The sequence below is a fragment of the Ciconia boyciana genome, chromosome 1 (assembly GCF_034638445.1).
Source record: "Ciconia boyciana chromosome 1, ASM3463844v1, whole genome shotgun sequence".
Taxonomy (NCBI): Eukaryota; Metazoa; Chordata; class Aves; order Ciconiiformes; family Ciconiidae; genus Ciconia; species Ciconia boyciana.
Genome location: NC_132934.1, coordinates 181890100 through 181910375, shown reverse-complemented (window position 1 = coordinate 181910375; position 20276 = coordinate 181890100). Strand labels below are relative to the sequence as shown.

The 20276-nt window shown below is 35.5% G+C and overlaps 1 protein-coding gene across 4 annotated transcripts in view; it reads left to right on the top strand.

Annotated features, from left to right (window-relative positions):
• The window catches only part of TDRD3 (tudor domain containing 3), a 119110-nt gene that overhangs the window by 87466 nt on the left and 11368 nt on the right, over positions 1–20276 (top strand). For all 4 annotated transcript variants that reach the window (XM_072850111.1, XM_072850113.1, XM_072850112.1 and 1 more), the window contains 2 exons: positions 3516–4354; positions 6314–6439. In XM_072850111.1, coding sequence (XP_072706212.1) covers positions 3516–4354; positions 6314–6439 — 965 coding nt within the window. The remainder of the gene's footprint in view (positions 1–3515; positions 4355–6313; positions 6440–20276) is intronic.

Sequence of the window (20276 nt, the reverse complement as noted above, 5' to 3'; positions counted from 1 at the left end):
TTGCAACTGATATATTAGAAATTTGTTGTTGTTAAATAGGTCTGCAACAGATGGCCTTTTCTGTTAACATACTGCTAAAATTTCTGTTGCTTGAAAAAAGGAGATAATAGGTGTTCTTCCTAAGTACTTAGTTCTGAGTGGAGCTATTCATGCCAATGTTTAAATGAGTTGCTATTTAGCAGTTACTCTGTTTTAAATCTCCATGCTTCTTTGTGGAACAGTGGGTTATAACTCTAAATGAAACTTCTTAAAGTCCTATTTTACAGGTAATTCTTGTTAAGTAGGTGAATAGCATTTGAATTCTGAGTTATTTATTTCTAGATTTTAAAGATTAATATTGCCTTTCTAAAGACAGAAAATAAAAGCATTCTCACATGAGACAATAACTTTTTATTGGAAAGCAGGTCAAAGAGGTGGAAGAAAGGTAGAAAGAAGATCTCTGCAGCTGTGTGACAGAAGTAGGTTGCTCGGAGATCTATTGTATCCAGATTTTTTTGGTGTCCAGTAAAACTAGCTATTTTCATGAAGGTGCCTACACAATAGCTAAAATTACTTATTACATGCTATGAAATTGAATAGAAATTTCAGTAAACTTTTTCCAATTATATTCCAAAATATATTATATCCATGTATATATTTCAGTATTTCTGCAGTATTAATTAAATTGTTTCACTGAATTATTTCAATTAATTAACTGAAGTATTGTAACTGCTCGGCGTGCTTTGGGGATAAGTCTCTCAGTTGTACAGAGTCCTTGTATGTACTAGATGTGGTCTGAAGTGACTACCCATCTCAGCTCAGAAAATGTTTCTTCATTTAGAAAAAGGTCAAAGGACAGCCCTCGAGAGGAAATATTTAAATTCTAAGTCAATCCTAAAATCCTACCAAATAGGAAAATATTAACATGCCCAATCTAGTCTTTAGCCCATTTCTATTTTCACTGTTGGAACAACTTTCCCCTGTGCGACTGACTTGGTTTAATGCATTTCATTTAAAAAATACTAAATAACATTATTTATAATGAGGTATTTTACAATTTTATACACATCTTTCTTTAATGGTGTATACAAGGCAGTAAACATTCAGAGGCCATCAGACAGTTCAATCATTTCATGTGTAGTTAACATTAGGAATAGACATGAGAGTTTAGGTTGGGAATAGGAAGAGTGGAAGCCCAAGCATTTTACTGCCAGAGGAGAAGAGGTATAAATTAAGAACGTCATGAAGGAAGACTGTTAATTAATTAGGATGATAAACTTTTCTAGACGATAAGAAATCTAGAAGATTGGTGTGTATTATACAGAAGTGGGAAAGCGTAATGAAGATACTTACAGAAAAGTTACAGATATAAAATGAAGAAAATCAGTATTTTCATGTTCCATTTGTAAAGGAGATAAAGAGGTATTTTTAAATTTGAAGGATTTTGTCTAAAAACCATGAAATTTTAAATCTTACAAGATTTAAAAAGTCATCTTTTCATTTTAAAAAAGAAAATGGATGTTTATGAAACTCTTGGTTCTTTCTGAGCAATATATATTTACTTATGCATGCATTAAAAACGTTATTGGTTTCAAAGTCATAAATTTTGCAGTAAGATGTATTTTTATCAAGAATGTGATCATACTAAGCGTCATGTATGCTTATGTCACTTCAAAAAAAAAAAAACCTAAGTCATTTTAGTCAAACCTTGAATTTTAGAAGTTTACATACATAAATCAAATGTATGTAAAAATCAGATTCTTAGTAGCCAATTAGTCAAATTTATTAAAAACTCTGTGAGCTATTAATAATAATGTTATGCTTGGAAGTATTTATTTTTTAAAAAGCTAAAATATACATTTTAATTTTAAGTTCCCATGTAGCAAGTAATTATGAAAATTGATACATTTGTTGTCAGGTATCAGCATTCATTGTTTCTAGTGGTAACATGTAAACTGAAGTTCTTAGTTTTTCCTTCCCATAGGAGTGTACTCGGGGCCAGGCGGCAGAGAGCCTGAATGCATATTCCCACCAGGCCTGTGCACACACGCCAGACTCATGCACACAGTACATACATGGCCAACTGTCATGGATGGACACAGGCAAGAGAATGACACCTTTGCAGGCACCCACATGACACAAAATTGCTCATATAAACATGAATCACTCTAATGGGTTTATGCTTTCCTTTTCAATCAGGTTCAAAGTCTGCTAGCAGATCTCATACCCAGCCACCCACATGCACACACTCACGTGGGTCTCTCCTGGCCCCTAGCCCCTTGACCTCTGGTACCCAGCTCAAACACCTCTTGTCCAACTTGCTGGCTAGTACAACCTGAAGTTTTTGCAGGAGGGTTACACGAGCGTACTTACGTAGGTCTGTCCAGTATCTGAGCCCAGACCTGTGATCTCTCTGGTAGATGGTCTTCAGACCCATGGTCTCTCCAGTATTCAGCTGCCAGGTCTGTCTTGTCCCACTTAACAGCTTATCCTGTCTCAAGTTCACCAGCAGGTTTAAAAACATGTTCCCTCACACACACAATAGAGAACTTAGTCATACAGAAGATTTTTAGAAACAGAATTTAATGAGGAGATGAGACAGGCTACAGTGATCACGTGCAGGAGTTGGCCCAGCAAGTGTATTGACCAGGAGCCTGCTTACTTGCAACTGTCCCGTTTAATCTCATTCCTCTTTTTTTTTTTTTTTTTCTCATGCTTATTCCTCCTGGATTAATCTTGATCTTTCCCCTCCTTTGGCTCTTCACCTAAACATCCCATTAAAAATTCCATATTTGCCTAAAAAAAAATTTAATTCCATAAAAAGTTTCACAGATCCCCACAATTCTCCTCCTGCCCACCATCCCATAGCAAGTTTGCTCTTTCTCATGAGATCCATGATAATCTTGTTTTTCTTCTCATCAGTTAGAGTTCTGGTTGAATCTCTTGAAGTTAATGCTTGAGTGGTTCCTGTTACGGCTCATTGATGAGGGTCTCCAGAGTTCTGGGCTTTGTTACTCTTCCTGTTGTCTATGGTTTGTCAGCTGTGTTCATTTTATGACTTCTATTTCTTGCCTGTGTCTTTTATGCTGAATAGCTGTTAGCAAGCTATTTTTACAGAAGTTTCAATTCAGATTAAAAGTATTCCTTTTTTCTTCTCATTTTCCTCCCTCTTCCTTTCTCCCATGTTGGAACTCTATTTTTCTGTCTTAAATGGCTGTTATTCAAGGGAGTTATTGATGTCTATAGGGAGAAATGAGTAACCTCCTGGAAATTTATGCCCGGCTTTTCTCATACTGGTAGGTGGTTTGGTTCTAAGTACAGCCCAGAGTACTGTATGTTTTCCAGTAACTAGGAATTACAGTTCAAATGTCTCTGCTAAATTTTCTGTGTACCATTCAATTTCTGTATCAGAAAGATAAATACTGCATATTTTTCCAAATAATACTGTTGCTTTATCAGTTAGTGTCTGAAACACTATTTCTAAAATACGTTTTTGTGAAATATGTTAATAATGGTCATAATTTTTTTCTTTGTAGAACCAAAATTGCAATTTCAGCCACCACATCAAGTACAGCACAAAGTTATGAATACAGAACAGAACGGCATCAAAGAGAATTATTCAAGACACATTTCTCGCAATGACATGAGACAACCAAGGAATGAGAAACCCCCTCGTTTCCAAAGGGATATTCAAAATTCAAGGCAGGCTTTGGAAAGTGGTGGGTTACCAAGAAACAGAGGTCCTGAAAGGCACAACTCTTTAGAACATTGGACAGATGAAAAAAATAAAAGTGACAGACACTATCCTAGAAATGATAGGCCAAAGGATTTGGGTTATCCCATAGCCACTCACCAGAGTGATATTACTTTCAAAAAAAGGGATAACAATATGCAAAACAGAATAGGAAAAGGGGTGTCGTTCACAGAATTCAAGGAGAACTCTGCTGCTCAAGATACTACAGACAACAATAACCAGAAACGTGGGAAAAGGGAAAACCAAATACACAATTCTGAATTTTTTTGTGATAGGAAGGCACGAACAATGAGTAGTGAAGCCTTTATGGTAAAAAGTGAGCAACATTTTGGTGTTAATAATGATTACCAAAATCCTGGTAGAACTGATAATTTTAATGCTGTACCAAATGGAGATACTGAGCATCATCAGAAAGGAAGACGAGTAGGACCTATCAAATCATCAGGATCCACTACGATCCCATCTTTTGACGATAAAATGTTGTATTACAACACCGGTCCCAAAAGGAGATCTGGACCCATCAAACCAGAGAAAATACTAGAACCATCGATTCACGTGGAGTATGGAAAAAGTTGGAGACCAGGGGATGAATGTTTTGCTCTTTATTGGGAAGATAACAAGGTATGCCTTTGCAAAATGAGAATTACCTGAAATTGTACCTTTAATGTTTTCTTACATACATATGGGAGATTTAGCATGCTAGCACAGAGACATGGGGCTTTGTTCATAACTGTGTAGTGTGTTTCCTGGCTAGCTTCGTGTTCTTTTTTTTTTTCTTTTTTATTTATGAGATGTGTGGCTTCATTGTGTGAAACTTTAAGTGCTTAAATTAAGTAATCTTGAAGGTGATTGTTTTTCTCACTTACGTGGAGTTTAGGATGACTAAGCTCCTAACTGAAACATTTGACTTAAGTGCCGGAAATCTGAAGGGATGAAGATGGATCTAGGTGCTTGTATTCTTTTCCAAGGAACAAGAAACGGGATGCTGTGCTATCTAGAATAGTCCATAATGGTAGATGTGTAATGCCCTTTTCTAGAATAAGTCAGTATGCAACCTTTACTAGTGCAGGGGAAGACCAGAGCCTGCAGGAACAGGGGTGTTAAAAAACTCCCTCTTCTATTTCAATCATCAAAGAAAGGAAACAGCAACAGGCTTGGGTTTTTTATTATCACTAGTAGACTATTAGCTGAAGAATTTATGGAACAAATGAGTTATGGTGCATGATAGCTTTGTTTTACTGATTTTTAAAAGTTTAAATACTTCCTCTTCAGCTGTTTTTCCTATTAATAAGATTTCTCTTGCAGCAAGACACTTTCCTTTCATCATCTTCTCCTTTCCTAAAAAAGTTTTAGGATATTTCCTTTGATTTATTATTATCTGTTCAGGAGTTCTCTGTCACTCTTCTTGGGTAGTTTCTTCAGTTTTTGACCCTTTCTGATAATCTGAGAACTAGCTTAAATATTATCATTCTTCAAATAGGTTTTATTCCCACCATTTTCTGTCTCTTTTTGTTGTCTATTTTATGTTATTTATTTAAGGTTTTTTCCTTTTTTTCCTGTTTTTTACAGGAAGTAGATAGTGTTAGCTCAGCAGCATGACTTAATTTTTCTCTCTTTTGTTTGTGTGACTAAAACATGATAAGACATGCAAAATTTTTGGTAGTAGCAACATACAGTGATTTGACTCTCTGAAATAGGAATATGTAGGTTGGGTGGATGGATTATTGTGAAAAATAATGGCATATTACGGAATAATTTCCTGTTTTGAGAAGTACATTTGCATTACTGTGAGATGAGGTTTTGAAATTCTGGAAAGTACGAAACTTGAAAAAAAAAGTAGACACGAGGTAATCCCAGACTGTTACCTGAAAAGTATTCATCACATTAGAAGAGGGTTTTTTGAGGGTTATTGGTTTTCTGGTAGTCGTAATAAATGCTTCTGCTCACATCTAGGACAATTTTGAAATGTGATGATAAAACACAGTACTGAGCTTAACCATGTTAGGAGGCAGTGATTTCTTTGTGTTCAGTAAGATAAAAGTGATTGAATATCTTCAAGAAAGCTGATCTGTGTTTGCATAAATGTCAAAAAATTAAGTTTTGTGTTTAGAAAAAGGACTTTTTGAAGGAGCAGTTTTATCATATTTTTATCGTATCTTATTATGTGTTAAAATAGGAATATATTAGTATGTACAGTGTATATGGCTGATAGGCACTTACTGATACATGTATTTTAAGAAGTAGTCTTACAGTAATGCTTCTCTATATACAACAGCATTTGTGTTAGTGATGAATTTGTTCTGCTTTCAGAAAACTGAAAACAAGTCGAATTTCATAAGCTGCATATTTTCTCAATGAGTATTCTAAATACATTCTACTGTGTCCTTGTGGTCTACCATGTGGAAGGTTAATACATCCGGTTTAATATCCGGTACAAATCTTATTCAAAATATAATACTGACTAAGACTAAATACACACGCATGCGCACACACACACACACACACACGAAAAGGTAGTTGTTGAGCTGTTTGTGGTATTTCAGGTAGTATTTTATGACCTTTGAAAATTTCTGTTTTCAGTTCTACCGGGCAGAAATCGAAGCTCTCCATTCTTCTGGGACAACTGCAGTTGTTAAATTCTGTGATTATGGAAATTATGAAGAGGTGCTTCTCAGCAACATCAGGCCTGTTCATGCAGACACATGGGTATGTGATAATAAATTGTATTAAAAAATATAAACTAAATAGTCTGTACAAACTATGTAACCCTTCAGAAATTAATGCCTGCTTATGCAAAGAGTGCTAATTGCATGTGTAGAAAAATAGTTAAGCAAATACAGGAGCAAAATCTCAACTTTTAGTTGTCTATATGAAATTTCATAAAAGTGTATTATCATGTGGTATTCTTCCTGTATAATAAATTTCAATTGTATTGTTTGAAAATGAGTAATTGACCTGTCAGCCAAACAGTTTTATGCATATTTTCTTTCTAAAACTTGTTGCTTACTCTATTAAATACAGTTTTCTGTTTTATTTCATGTACATTGTATGTTGTTCTGTAAAGGTTAGGAAACAGTCTTTTAAAATATATATTCTGAAGGTTTTTACTATGAGTGTATGTATGGCAAAAAATAGACATCTGTATCACTTTATTTTGTATCATGATTTTATTATTGTTTCAGTGGTTTCAATGATTTCTTCTTTGCCAAATATTGTGGTGGAGGTGTATGCCTCAATCTGTTTTATGAGGTTTAGAATGTATTAGCCTTATGGAAGTACGAAATTTCAAAAGGCTTTATTTGTGAATGTCATGGAAATAGAGGTACATTTTGATTTATTTTTTTTTTTAATATCAGGAGTGCACAATTCTTTGCTGTTTACTCTTACTATAAAAAGCTGCACAAAAAGTATTCGTATTTGTATATGGATTCCTTAATGATTAGTTGACTGTACTTATTTACATTACTTACCTCTGGGTCATATAGCCATATTACTACTGCTGCAGAGGCTGAACAGTTAACTACCGTTTCCTGCCAGTGGTCTTTTAACTTGTGTTCTTGCTGCTGTTCTCAGATGCCCCTATGGCCTCTGAGATGGCCTTTTTGTAATTAGAAAAATATCTGAAGCTCTTCCCAGCTGATGCATTGCTGTTTCTATGAAAATTTACTTTTTTTTTTCCCCTTCTTTTTATCCTAATAGCTGAGCTGTAAGGTGCTAACTTCTTACTGTATGATTGTACTTATTTTGATGCTTTTTCTGGGTTAATAATCAGCCTTTTCTTCACACTTTTGATTACAATCTTGAGGATTGGCTTTTATTTTACTTTAACCCTCTGAAAGTTAGCTCTCACAGTCTAAGAACTTGAGCTGGTCTTAAGACTAAGTTGATCTAGTCGTGAGGTGCCAACCTGAAGCACTGGTCCTTCTTCCTGCCTCTTCTGCCTATCTCTGACCACATGTTCCTCCTGTTCCCTCTCATCCCATGTTTGATCATCAGTCACGTAGCCACAGGATGAGTTGAATGAGGTGGACCACTTCCCCCCCCCTCATGTTTCATTTGTTTTATTTCAGAGTTAGTTAAAGCTGACACAAGATGGTGGGACAATGTATGGAGAGGGGATTCTGCCGCTGAAGTAACATAGTTTTAACATCATGCTGCTTCCTGACCTAGTCATTGAGGCCTCCTCAGCTGTTACAGGGGAGAAATTAGGATTTTTCCAAAAATGGACCCTTCAGTCCATTCAGAAATGAAACATACCTTTCTCAAGGTTCTTTTTTTCTCTCAAGGGAGCCTAGGTGAATAGTGTAAATTCAAACAAATAAACATAGATCATTGTAGTTACATAAGATAAATGCCAACATCTTCACAGTAAACAAAATTTTTATGGTTTGTTTCCGAAGTTTTACTGTTTTGTTGCTAAAAGGTCCTTGCAGCTATAGGATTTTTGCATGAGAAGGTTGATTAGCACCTCACTCTTGACTTTTTTGTGTTTGAATGATAACTCTAGTCCTCGTTACGCATTTGCAGTTCTTAATCCCCCATTGGAGTCATACTCTGATACTCAGGTTTGTCTTTTAAGCTGAACACTGGTCACTTTTCTTTGTCTCAGTGTTTGTATTAATATATAAATCTAGATAGCACACACAAATGCAAAATGAAATTCTCATGCTGCTTAATACTTAATTCTTTGTCACAAGATTTAAGTAACTTTGTGATACTTCCTCTTTACAAGAGAACAAAACCGATTTTAAACTGACTTGAGTAATTACTTTTCTTTCACTGATCAACGTTATCAGCAACAATGAACTTGTTTTATTAGAAGTGTTAAGCTGAGTTTTATTTCAGTCCTTCCAGGTGACTTCCAGATAGCTAAGTTTTTCTTAGCTGTCTGTACTGAAGCCTTGTTACTAATGTAGAAATACACTGTATGTGAGTTCTGATGTCCTAATATTGCCCATTTTTCAGACTCCTTTTTGAAAGAGTTGTTGATATTAAGAAAAAATTTAGTGAATTGACTTAAAGGCATAAATCTAGTTTATGTGTTAGAATGTATTATTCTTTACTGTGTTCTCCAGCACACTTTTTGATACTCATTTGTTGAATTTAAATTTTTTTTCCAACAAATATAAACTGGTGTAAGTATACCACTGGGAGGAAGGGGAAAAAAAAAAAAAAGGAAAAGCAAAAAGTTGCTCAACTAGTCACTTGAAAAAACAGCCAAAATATCACAGTGACCTTATTTTGATGACATGACCTATTGTTTAAGCACCTGAGCTTCTGGTCTACTTTTGGCAACCTTTATCAAAAATAGTAAATTAATGAAGATTATTTACATTGTTAGTAGGTTTAATATAATTTCATTTTCTCTTCACCCCCTGCTGGTTAACATTCTGCTGTCTATTCCTGCTGACTCTCTAATACTGAACTGCACTGCATTAGTACAAGTTTTGTGGGTTTTGTTTGTTGTTTTGTTGTTTTGTTTTGTTTTCCCCCTGTTCTTGACTGTAGATCGAATCTGCCTGATATTCTCAGGATATATTGTGCTTTCCACTTTAATGGAAAAAGTGTTACTAGATGATCTCAAGACTCCTTGATAATTGATTGTATACTGTCCATTACCCAGTTTGCCCTGAGTCCTTGTAAGTTTTCAGTCCCTCTGACACCTAACATGCTGCTATTTATCTTTCTGATGGCTAGAAGTATAGAAGATAAAGCTGTGTTTTACGTAAGGTAAATCAAAAAGCTAGTGGGGAATTTTTTTTTTTCAGTAATCAGGTACAATACACATATAAATTTATGTGAGAACACTAAAACCTTTTTTTCTTAGTACTTGCAAAATATGTCTTAGGAATGCAATTCATAAATAATTTAAAAAATAATTACATATGGATTCCACTGTTTTAGAGTTCTTCTAAGTATCTTGTATGTAACACTACAATACTGTATCCTTTTATTTCCCTCGATGTAGCAGGGGTCACTTAATGAAAATACTGTAATCCCAATGAAAAAATTCACTGAAAAGCCATTGTAGAAATAAGAACTGCTTGTTTTTTCTTGTAAAATATGTAAGATTATACTAACAACTGAAAAACATGGAACGTTAAGGGCCTTCCTGACTCACTTAATAGTTTGTTCTGTGGAAAAAAAATTAAATAAAGTCAAGATAATACTTTAAACTTTAAGTCTTAATTTTATTCTCTAACTTGCAGGATTTTCTTTCCTTAATAAATTATGAAAATATGTAGCCTAAGTACTTATCTTGTGACATTTTTCCCCAACGCCAAGTCCTTGCTTTCCCTTTTCCATTCTGCATTTACTTAGTCACATGATAGGCCTTGTTCCACCATTTACACTGTGATTACCCTTCTTTTTTAAGTTTTCTATTATTACATGAAGGAAATAAAGATTGTAGTTTTCCCACCTGTATATGTTATGGCCTTATTCTGATTGCTTTCAAAACAAGCTAGAATTCATATGAACTCTTTGCTTACAGTAATTCACTTAAAAATGCTAATTATGAAGTGAAGTCTGTAGTTTAGCCTAGTTTCCTCTTCCTGTATCTTGCACTGTATTTCTGCCTAAAGAAGTAAGAAGGCAAAAATTATTATTAAGGTATGTATAATCCTAGTTCTTCTATGATCTGTTTTTTTTCTGTGGAGATTGAAAATCCACTTTGCAGTTTTCCTTAACTTATTCCTCCAGTAAGGAGTGAGTTGAGGAAAGAAAATAGCAAAGGGTCTTGGATTACAGTTAATTCATGCTGGCAGACATTTGAGAGCTCAAATTGGGTAATGTTGTGTCTTGTACCTCACAGAGCTCTAAGAGCTTCTATAGGTGTTGAGTTATCTTAAATCAAACTATAATTCAGGGCTTTCTTATACCTGTCTGTTTCAGGTAAGTAAAGAAGTAAACTCCTGTGATTTTTCTGAAGGTGTTCGAACCTCTCTCCAGCAATGTAGAGAGCAACATTGAAAACCACTAAATGGTAAAGGCTTACAGCTGCCTTCTAAGCTAGAGAAGACTTTTGCCTGTTTTATGGAGGTTTTGAACCCATGCCAGTGTCCTGATTTACAACAGGCAAATACATACTTGAAGGATTGGGTGGCATTTCATTATGGCTCTTTCGGTCTGGACGGTCTTGGCATCACACTATGATCTTTTTGTGTTGTGTGTCAAGCAGGAGGTCTGTCCCATTGAATAATTAAGTAGGTGCAGTAGATAAATGTGTCTTGGTTGGATCTCTTACCTAGCTTCTGTCCTCATTGACTATATTAAAAACAAGGCTGTTAAGAGAATCGTACAGTCTACTTAACCAGTTCTGTAGAACACCGTTACTTAACCATTACCTTAACCATTACTGTAGAAAAAATGTCCCTAAATAGTTGAATCAGACAAGAATTTGATGTCTTTAGTTCTTTGGCTTCTGTACTGTTAGGAAAATCTCTAGAATACTTTTACAGTTCATAATTACTCATTGACTAAATGAATTAAATGAAGGCTGAGTATTTTGGACTACCCTTCTTCCAGAGTAGTGGTGCATATTTATTAATTCATTTTAATCTAACAAGTTACTAGTGTGGATTTAGTTTCCACAAAAGGCCATCTTTCTGCTTTATTAAAACACTTCAGATTTAGGCAGTTACTTAGTTGGCATGTGCTTCATTTTCCATCTTGCCAGTGTGTGGTGATTTCAGTGTCCTGCCAGGCTGAAAAATTACTTTTCATAGTCTGTCCTAAACTTTTTTTTTTAAATTTTCTTACCAGAGACTTTTTTTACTTACTGGAAATGTTGCCTTAAATTCCATCACATCTTTTGCAGAGCGTTGTCATACATGCCTTTACACAGAATTAACTTTCAGATTCTGTGTAAGGATAATTCTTTATGTAAGTTATTTATTTCCCCAGCATGCGTTGTGGAAGGCATTTATCCTTATAAACTACTAGTAAGTATTTCTCTTTAGCACCTCTATCCTCTGAGAAACTACATAGTTTTTCAGACTTTAGCTTGGTGTATCCATGTTGGAATATAGACAGATGATCGCAACTTAAGTTAACTGTTCCTCTGAAAGTTACTGGCCCTTAGCTGAAATGTAATAACTGACATTTAAAGGTGGTTAAGGAATTGCATTTTACTTTTTAATAAACTAAAAGCAGGCAAATTTCAGTTGAGAGGAGGTAATTTATACTAAGTGGGCATAAAAGAATGGATTTCAATTTTCTGTCTGTATCATTAGGCATTGCAAAATATGTTTGAGTCTTCCACTTGAGCATTTCATATTCATCAGACTATGAAATAACGTTCCAAATTATTGCTAGCTGTACAAATCAGATTAAGAACACATTCTTCTTGGAGTTTGTAGTTACTGAAAAAAGTTGTGACAAAGCAGAATACTTGGAGCATTAACACTGTCGTCCCGTCCCCCCCGCCTTGTTGTTAAATGTAATTGCATACGATGATGATTCATTATTTGGAGACTGCCCATGGGCTCCTTAGGTTGTTTGAGACACTCTGTTCCTCCCTAAACACCTTCCTTTAAAAGTGCCTTGCAATTTTGTTTTGAGATAGCATAGCTTAACCTGTTTTAAGTATTGTGTTTGATCCTGTTGTCATCTGATGAAAGCTCTTCAGATTCTCGTTTTGAGACTTCTGAAGGATTTTATGCTCTGATTTCTCCGTACTGCATGTGTTGAGGTTGAACATGTTGAGTACGTAGAAAGTTTGATGTGTAAAAATGTCTAGACTATTCCTGCCATCACTATTTTTCTTCTGATTTCCCTATCTCCTTCACATTTCAGTGTTCTGAGTTTGTCCACATTCAATAGATTAATTCAAAGGATTTTAATTTAAGAGGAAACTGGACGAATTGGCGTAGTATTCCTGACTGATTGCTTTCTAGGGAAGACAGACATCATACTGTTGGCGTGGTATTGCAGAAGAGAAGCTGTGACAAACCTAATTTGTAGTGGGGTATGTGTCTATGATTTCAGATCTTACTCCCTCTTATGTATACAGCGCACGTTGAATAGACACATTATTTAATGTACTGAAGTTTTCTTGTACAGGGATGGTTAATGTCTGCAATGCTTGGGTTTTTTTTTCCTTGTTTGGTGACTTGCGAGTGAAAAAATGGTTAAGCTGGCACTGATTATGTTTGCTCATATAGGACTTCCACTGTGGGTAAATGGCATATAGGAGAAAATGAAAACAGTGGTGTTTAGCTAGTGCAGTAATCTTTGTTCCTTTCCTGATGGAGCTCCCTCAGTGTGGCTTTTCAGTCTAGGACAGAGATGATGAACCTTTTTGAGTGCTAGGGCTGAAAGTAAAATTTTACAAGATATTGGATGCAGACTTGATGGGCCTTCTCTTCCTTGCTTTCCTTCTTGGCCCATTCCAATCTCACTATGTTTCCCTGTGCAAGTCATCGGCCTCCTTTTGATGTCTGACACCTGTTAGGTTATGTTAGCAGTCCTCACTGCTGGGCATTGCAAGGCCTAGCCATTGGAAATTGCATCATAAGTCATAGTTTCATCATTGCTGTCCAGGGAGAGGAGAGGAGTTGAGTCCCCAGTGAGAGAGCTGAGTCTCCCACGAGTTTCAGGCCAGTTAAGGAGGGAGCTACTCAACAAAGGTTGATCTCTCGACCTGGAAAAGGACTTCTCTCCGTAACAAGGGGGGGAGGGAAGTACTGTGAATGTGAGTAAATTGGTGTGTGTGGGGTTGTTATGTAGTGCTTTTGCTTTTCTCACATATGGAAAAGTTTGTGGTTTGGGCCTTTTTTTTTTTTTACTTTTGTTCCTAACTTACAGACTAATTATGTGTAGACATAAAAATTTGTTGAAGATTAGATTTTAGAGCTTATGAATCATAGAATCGTTTAGGTTGGAAAAGACCTTTCAGATCATCAAGTCCAACCGTTAACCTAGCACTGCCAAGTCCAGCACTAAACCATGTTCCTAAGCATGACATCTGTATGTCTTTTAAATACCTCTGGTGACGGTGACTCTACCACTTCCCTGAGCAGCCTGTTCCAATGCTTGATAGCCCTTTCAGTGAAGAAATTTTTCGTAATATCCAATCTAAACCTCCCCTGGCACAACTTGAGGCCATTTCCTCTTGTCCTATCACTTGTTACCTGGGAGAAGAGACTGACCCCCACCTCTCTACAACCTCCTTTCAGGTAGTTGTAGAAAGTGATAAGGTCTCCCCTCAGCCTCCTTTTCTCCAGGCTAAACAACCCCAGTTCCCTCAGCCGCTCCTCATAAGATTTGTTCTCCAGACCCTTCAGCACCTTCGTTGCCCTTCTCTGGACACGCTCCAGCACCTCAATGTCTCTCTTGTAGTGAGGGGTCCAAAACTGAACACAGGATTCAAGGTGCGGCCTCACCAGTGCCGAGTACAGGGGCACGATCACTTCCCTAGTCCTGCTGGCCACACTATTCCTGATACAAGCCAGGATGTTGTTGGCTTTCCTGGCCACCTGGGCACACTGCTGGCTCATATTCAGCCAGCTGTCGACCAACACCCCCAGGTCCTTTTCTGCCTGTCAGCTTTTCCAGCCACTCTTCCCCAAGCCTGTAGCGTTGCATTGGGGTTGTTGCGACCCAGGTGCAGGACCTGGCACTTGGCCTTGTTGAACCTCATACAGTTGGCCTCAGCCCATCAATCCAGCCTGTCCAGATCCCTCTGTAGAGCCTTCCTTCCCTCAAGCAGATCAACACTCCCACCCGACTTGGTGTCATCTGCAAACTTACTGAGGGTGCATGCGATCCCCTCATCCAGATCATTGATAAAGATATTAAACAGAACTGGCCCCAATACTGAGCCCAGTTCTGGAACACCACTTGTGACTGGCTGCCAAGTGTTCTATCCTGTAGCATTTAAAAAGTTCCTAATGTTTATAAGCATATTTTTTCCATCATATTTTTTTGATCCTGCTGTAGAACTTGCCGGATGACATGGTCTATTTATTTTTTTAAATTAGTGGTTAATAATTAAAAAATAGGTGCAATTCACCATATTTTATTTAAAAATGCAAGTATATGGCATACACGTAATGTAGAGGTCCTAACTTTCAAGTGAATATACTCTCTCTTTTTTATAGGACTATTCTGAGTTGCTTCATGGGCAGTTTCACTTTTAAAACTTTAAATTGCTGGTCCCTGCACCACCTGTAAGCAGTTTTGTTTGTTTGTTTTTATTAGGAGTTGGGATATATTTGTTTGTTTAAAATTTTTCTGTATATTTACTTAAATACCTTTTGCCAGGTTTTACTTTTTAAATTTTTTTTGTGCAGTTAGACATTCACAAGTAAAATCACATAGGCATTTGTTTGCTGGATATACACGTGTTTGACATTGGGGATTTGTATGCCGAATTTTGTCATGGGTGAGTGTGTGCACACAGCATTCTGTTACACCTAAAATGTGACCAAAACTCACTGCTTCCCTGTTTAGATTTTGATAATGGTTTTGTGCCCAAACGGCAAAGCATTAGATAATTTCTCATAGTATTGCTTAGTGTTTTCTTTCTGAAATTTTTGTTGGCAGAATTTTCTGATTACATACTAAAATAAGTCCAGCAATACAGCAAATACTTTTTTTCCCCCGTATGGAATTGTATGGTTTTGCTTTTGAGTGCACTTAGGGCAAAGGAACTGAATGCTGATTTTTTTTTTTTTCCAGGTCTATGCAAGTATTCTTTTTTGCTATATGTTTAGGACTGTGTCTGTATTACCAGTGTAAACTAGACCTTTCCAGAGGTCTTAATTCAACTTGATGTTCTGAAAAACTGGATGAATACTTTATTTATTCAAAAATAAAGCGCTGGGGAGAGGGAAGGGCTGACAGTTGTATGTGGGAGGAGAGATGGAGATGGACCCTTAATTTGCTGCTCTTTTCCGAAAACTGGTTCAATTACTCCTTATAGTAACAGTACTCCTTATGGCACATAAGGAGTAATGTGGTTACTGTTACTTATTTCATGTTGTTAGATTTATCTGTTTTGTTGAAAACATTTCCATTTCCTATTTGTGGCTTGCTTTCTGCTGAATTGAGAAAACTCAGTTTGTCTGCTGGTTGCATGTTATTTATATAGCAGATCTCACTTCAGTGTATCTACTTTTCTTTTAGAAATTATTGAAAATAAACCTTTAAATATTTATAGTTTGATATTGATACTACTCAATGTGAAGAAGTTTTTAGAAGGAATAGAAGGAAGATAGAAGTTAATAGAAGGAATATGGTGTGAATAGCTTAAATATGTATTTCTAAGGAATTTTTAAAATGCATTACTTTTTTCTATATTGAGAACGTAGTGACGACTTGCAGGAGAATATGTTTGTTTCAAGCACAAACCTCACAAGAAGAGTTGCACATTTATTTTAATATGTGCCACAGGGAATGACTGCAAGTATGAATAACCTGTGCAATACCCTTAAGGGGAACATATAAGCTAGCAAAATGTCTGTGGGATAATCATGCCCCAGGCTTACATTATCCTAGTTTTATGGAAAAGTAATTGGAATGCAGTCTGTTTAGAAAACAAATAAGTGCTTTGTTTTCAGAGCTGAAGAAAAGCAATGAAGTACAAAGAAATGTCTGATTCCAAGTTAACTGTTGTGTGGCTTTTAGCGATCTAAAATTTTAAGTATAATAATTCTTTCCTTGTCCATCCATCCATTTTCCATTTCTTGACACTCCCCTTATGTAATAAGGCTTTAGTTAATAAATTGCTGGCCTTGAAGAATGTGTTGCAGAATTTTACAAAAGCTGGCCAAGAAAATGTAAAATTATTTGATTTCTGATGTTTGGTTAGTGAAAGTCAACAGAAAAGATTTATTATCATAAATTTATTTCTGATTCTAAAGAAAAGACTGCTCAGGGGAAGGGTCATCTTGAAATTTTTATTTTGAAAACGAAAAAGCAACATGTTGTGGCATAGCTCCATGCCACCTAGTTTTAGGTACCATAGTTAGGAACATACTTGTGGCCCGTGTGTGTTCAGTGGAGACAAAGAAATAACCTCACAAGGATCAATTCCTTTTTCTAAGTGCAAATAAGGGAAACAAATGGTTTGTATATGTTTTGTTTGTTTGGGGGGTTTTTTAATGACATAACAGCAAGCTTATTTTAGTGAATTGTTAGTAACTTTTGAATTTGACTACTCCTGCATTAGGGAAACCATTAACTGAATTTCTCTGTTGCATAAAAGGCTTTGTACAGAGCTTGAAAGTAGAATGTAGTGTTTTACTTGTACAGTATATAAAAATCTCCTATGATTTGAGAGACAGTAGAAGAGAGAAAGTACTAGTATGGTACTAGTATAGTAGGTTAAAACATTGTATAAATGGGTAGGAATTATTCTGATTGCATATAGAATGGCAACAAGCAATAATTGTGTAGTTGCAGTTCAGAGTCTCAGGAGGTTTTTCGTAGATCGTACAGTTCCATAAAGCAAGTCAATTGTATCCCTTTAAGGACCATTAAAGTAAATCTCAGTAGGTTCTGTAATACATTTAACATTGCTATTTCTGTTACCACTGTCTTATGTTGGATAGTATAATATATTTTGCTATAGTGAAGCTAAAGCTAAAAGCTTCAGCAAAGCTATTGATGGTTTTGATGTAAAAGTCAAATCAGAGTTACATATGGAGTACAATACTTGTAGTATATATGCGTTTATACACATGTATGTCATCTGTACTAATTAATGCTTGTAATGTCCCATATGTAGCTAGATGCTTATGGGGTTGTGACTTTCAAGTAGGAGAAGAATGTGTATACTCTATAAGTCCTTTACAGTTGTTTATCCTGTATATCCTTTACAGACAGAAAATAATGCCAATGTATCAATACAGTCAGTAAGAAATATCTTTGAAGTCCTATGTAGTCCCTACTGCTGATGGAGTTGAGCTTCCTTATTGGAAGTGGCCAAAGTCAGTTTTCCTCAGGCATGTGCTATTTAGAAGAAATTTAAAATTAGGTTGAATTAAAAGTTCTTCATAAAATTTATTTTAAAATGAAAATTATTTGGGTTTGAGCAGACCTTACAGATACTTACCAATTCAGGATGGAAGTCTATTGCTTTTAAAAAAATCCATTTAGACAATAAGGCCAAATATTTCCAATGTATGTGATCCTTTAATTTTCTTCCTGGTTTTTTTGTTGTGTTGTTGTTGTTTTAGAACAATGCAACTGTTTCCATATGTTACAGTAGATCCTGGTTAGTCTATTGATTAAATATCCTGTAGTTCACCAGCTTGATGGTTGTATCCAGAAGTCAACACTAAAACAGTACTTTCTCAATGTGAGAGAGAAAAATTTGAAAGCATGTGTAAACATTTTCTTTATATTTTGGGATTTTTGTTTTGCATTTATTTGAATAATGTAAAGATGTAGTCATGGTGTTCTATAGGTTTTCTATATGCTTTTCTAAGAATAGTCTAAATATCAAAAATTTTCTCATCCAAAACAGAAGATAAAGTCCTTATTTTACCTCTGTCACCTCAGTAAAATATATCTGGATACCTAGAAACATGTACAGGGAGAAAGACAGAGATCGAGACAATGGGGAAGGATGAAAGAATGAATGTAGCTTGAATTTTTTGTGAGTTAGAAAATGCATATTGCCTTTCATGTGTCTTGTCATTTTTTCCCTTTCATTTGTGATTCAAGAGTGAAGAAATATCTGATTCTTTATTTATTAATTGTCTTTGCCTTTCTCTCACTTTATTTTTACAAGTCCCATGTAAAGTTACCAGTTTTATTAGAAGTTAATGGTTTTGGTCTTTAGGATAATTTAAAGTTAATTAGAAATCTGGACAATCAGTTTTAAGTTCTAAATTTGCTTACAAGGCGTTGCAATTATTTTACATTTTAAAAAATATGCTGTTTAAGTTTTAAAAAATTGGAGCAGGTCATGTTTACTAAGAGAAGTAAAACCTTAAAATGTAGAACCAGTGAACTCTATACTATAAAAATGATGCTGCATTAGAAGGACATGGGTGATAGAGGGGGTTAACTAAAAAATGAAAAAGTCCTGAGTAGGTTTTGTTTTAACTCATCGTGTTGAAATAGTAACTTTGAGACTGTTCTCTCTGACATGCGTGCACACAAACATGCACACACTGTAATAAGGAGGTGCATGTTCCACTTCAGCTCATAAGTCATTATCCTCCTCAGATACTTTTATTTGTTCTTAATGAATTGCTTCTAATGGTGAAACCTGTTGCACACACCCATACAGTTTGAATAAGGGCAGACTAATTGCACATTCCATAAGATTATTTTAATGGGGAAATAATTTAAGAGTGACTAGGAGTATGATTTCATGGACTGAGCTGATGACCAGCTATCTATCAGCTCTGAGAGAAGGGAGCAGTTCTTCCTCCCTAATCCTGACCATTCTGCCTTTTGAACCTGCATTAGTTAAAGGTTGCAACTGTACACCTCAGCAAGAAAGGGAAAGGAAAAGTGGAAAGAAGAGTGATGAAAAAGGTGCAGGAGTAGAGAAAGGAAAACAGTTTCAGCAGTAGCAATATATTACATTGGTGCAATTGTCTATGGCACTACAGCCTACATGTCAGAATTAGGTTGTAAATTTAAGGGTGTTACCATGTAGCTGATTCCTTAGTGTAGTTATAAAAGATTTAATTGTACTGTGATGATACACTTTAAAAGATCCAGGCAAGAGTTAAGTAACAATAATAATTGTATCATTAATGTCCTAAAAGGTATATTAAAAGGTTAATTAAAAAAAAAAACTTCATCATGTAATTACTACATTATAACATTTTTAAAGTAACATTTTTGATTTTAACACAGCCGTATCCTTAAAATTAGTTATCTGTACTTTTAGTCATCAGTGATACATTACTGCAATGTCTTACATGATATGTGTGAGCATACTAAATGTATATTTTTCTAAAAATGTAATGCTACCTTAACTCCTTTAAAGGCACATTAATAGGGCTAAGAGTTTATAGTCATTATTTGACAGCAGGGAGGGGTCAGCTCTCTGCAGGTCTAGCAGTACAACCTTGGATCCCACTTGTCCTTCTCATAATTTAACTCAAATTTATATGGCCATAGGCCCAATCTAATACAGATATGTTATGTACTGTGAAAAAAAATTGTGAGCATCTGCAGATGCACAAAGATTACTCTGTGAGAAGATTACTTGCTGAGAGGAACTGATATTTCAAGTAACAAGCATAACTTGCAAAGAAAATTGTTCAGGAGCAAATGTGTTGAATTATTCTGTAATAGAATAAAAATGCTCTTGTCACAAAGTCAGTACTTGGTTAAGATCCTTGAAAAATCTACATTAGTGGTAATTTATTTTTTACTTGACATTTTCACACCTCATATGATAGTAATTTTTTAAATTATGCCCTAAAGCCTTTCTTAACATTGTATAACTTAAAACTTGTGCTTTTATTAAATGACAAAAACTTTTTTCAGAAAGTCCTGTTTTCATTCTTAGTTGTTACGGAGTTCTAAGAATCCATTTAAGTATTCAGATAAAGTAAAAGTTTAAGGGAAT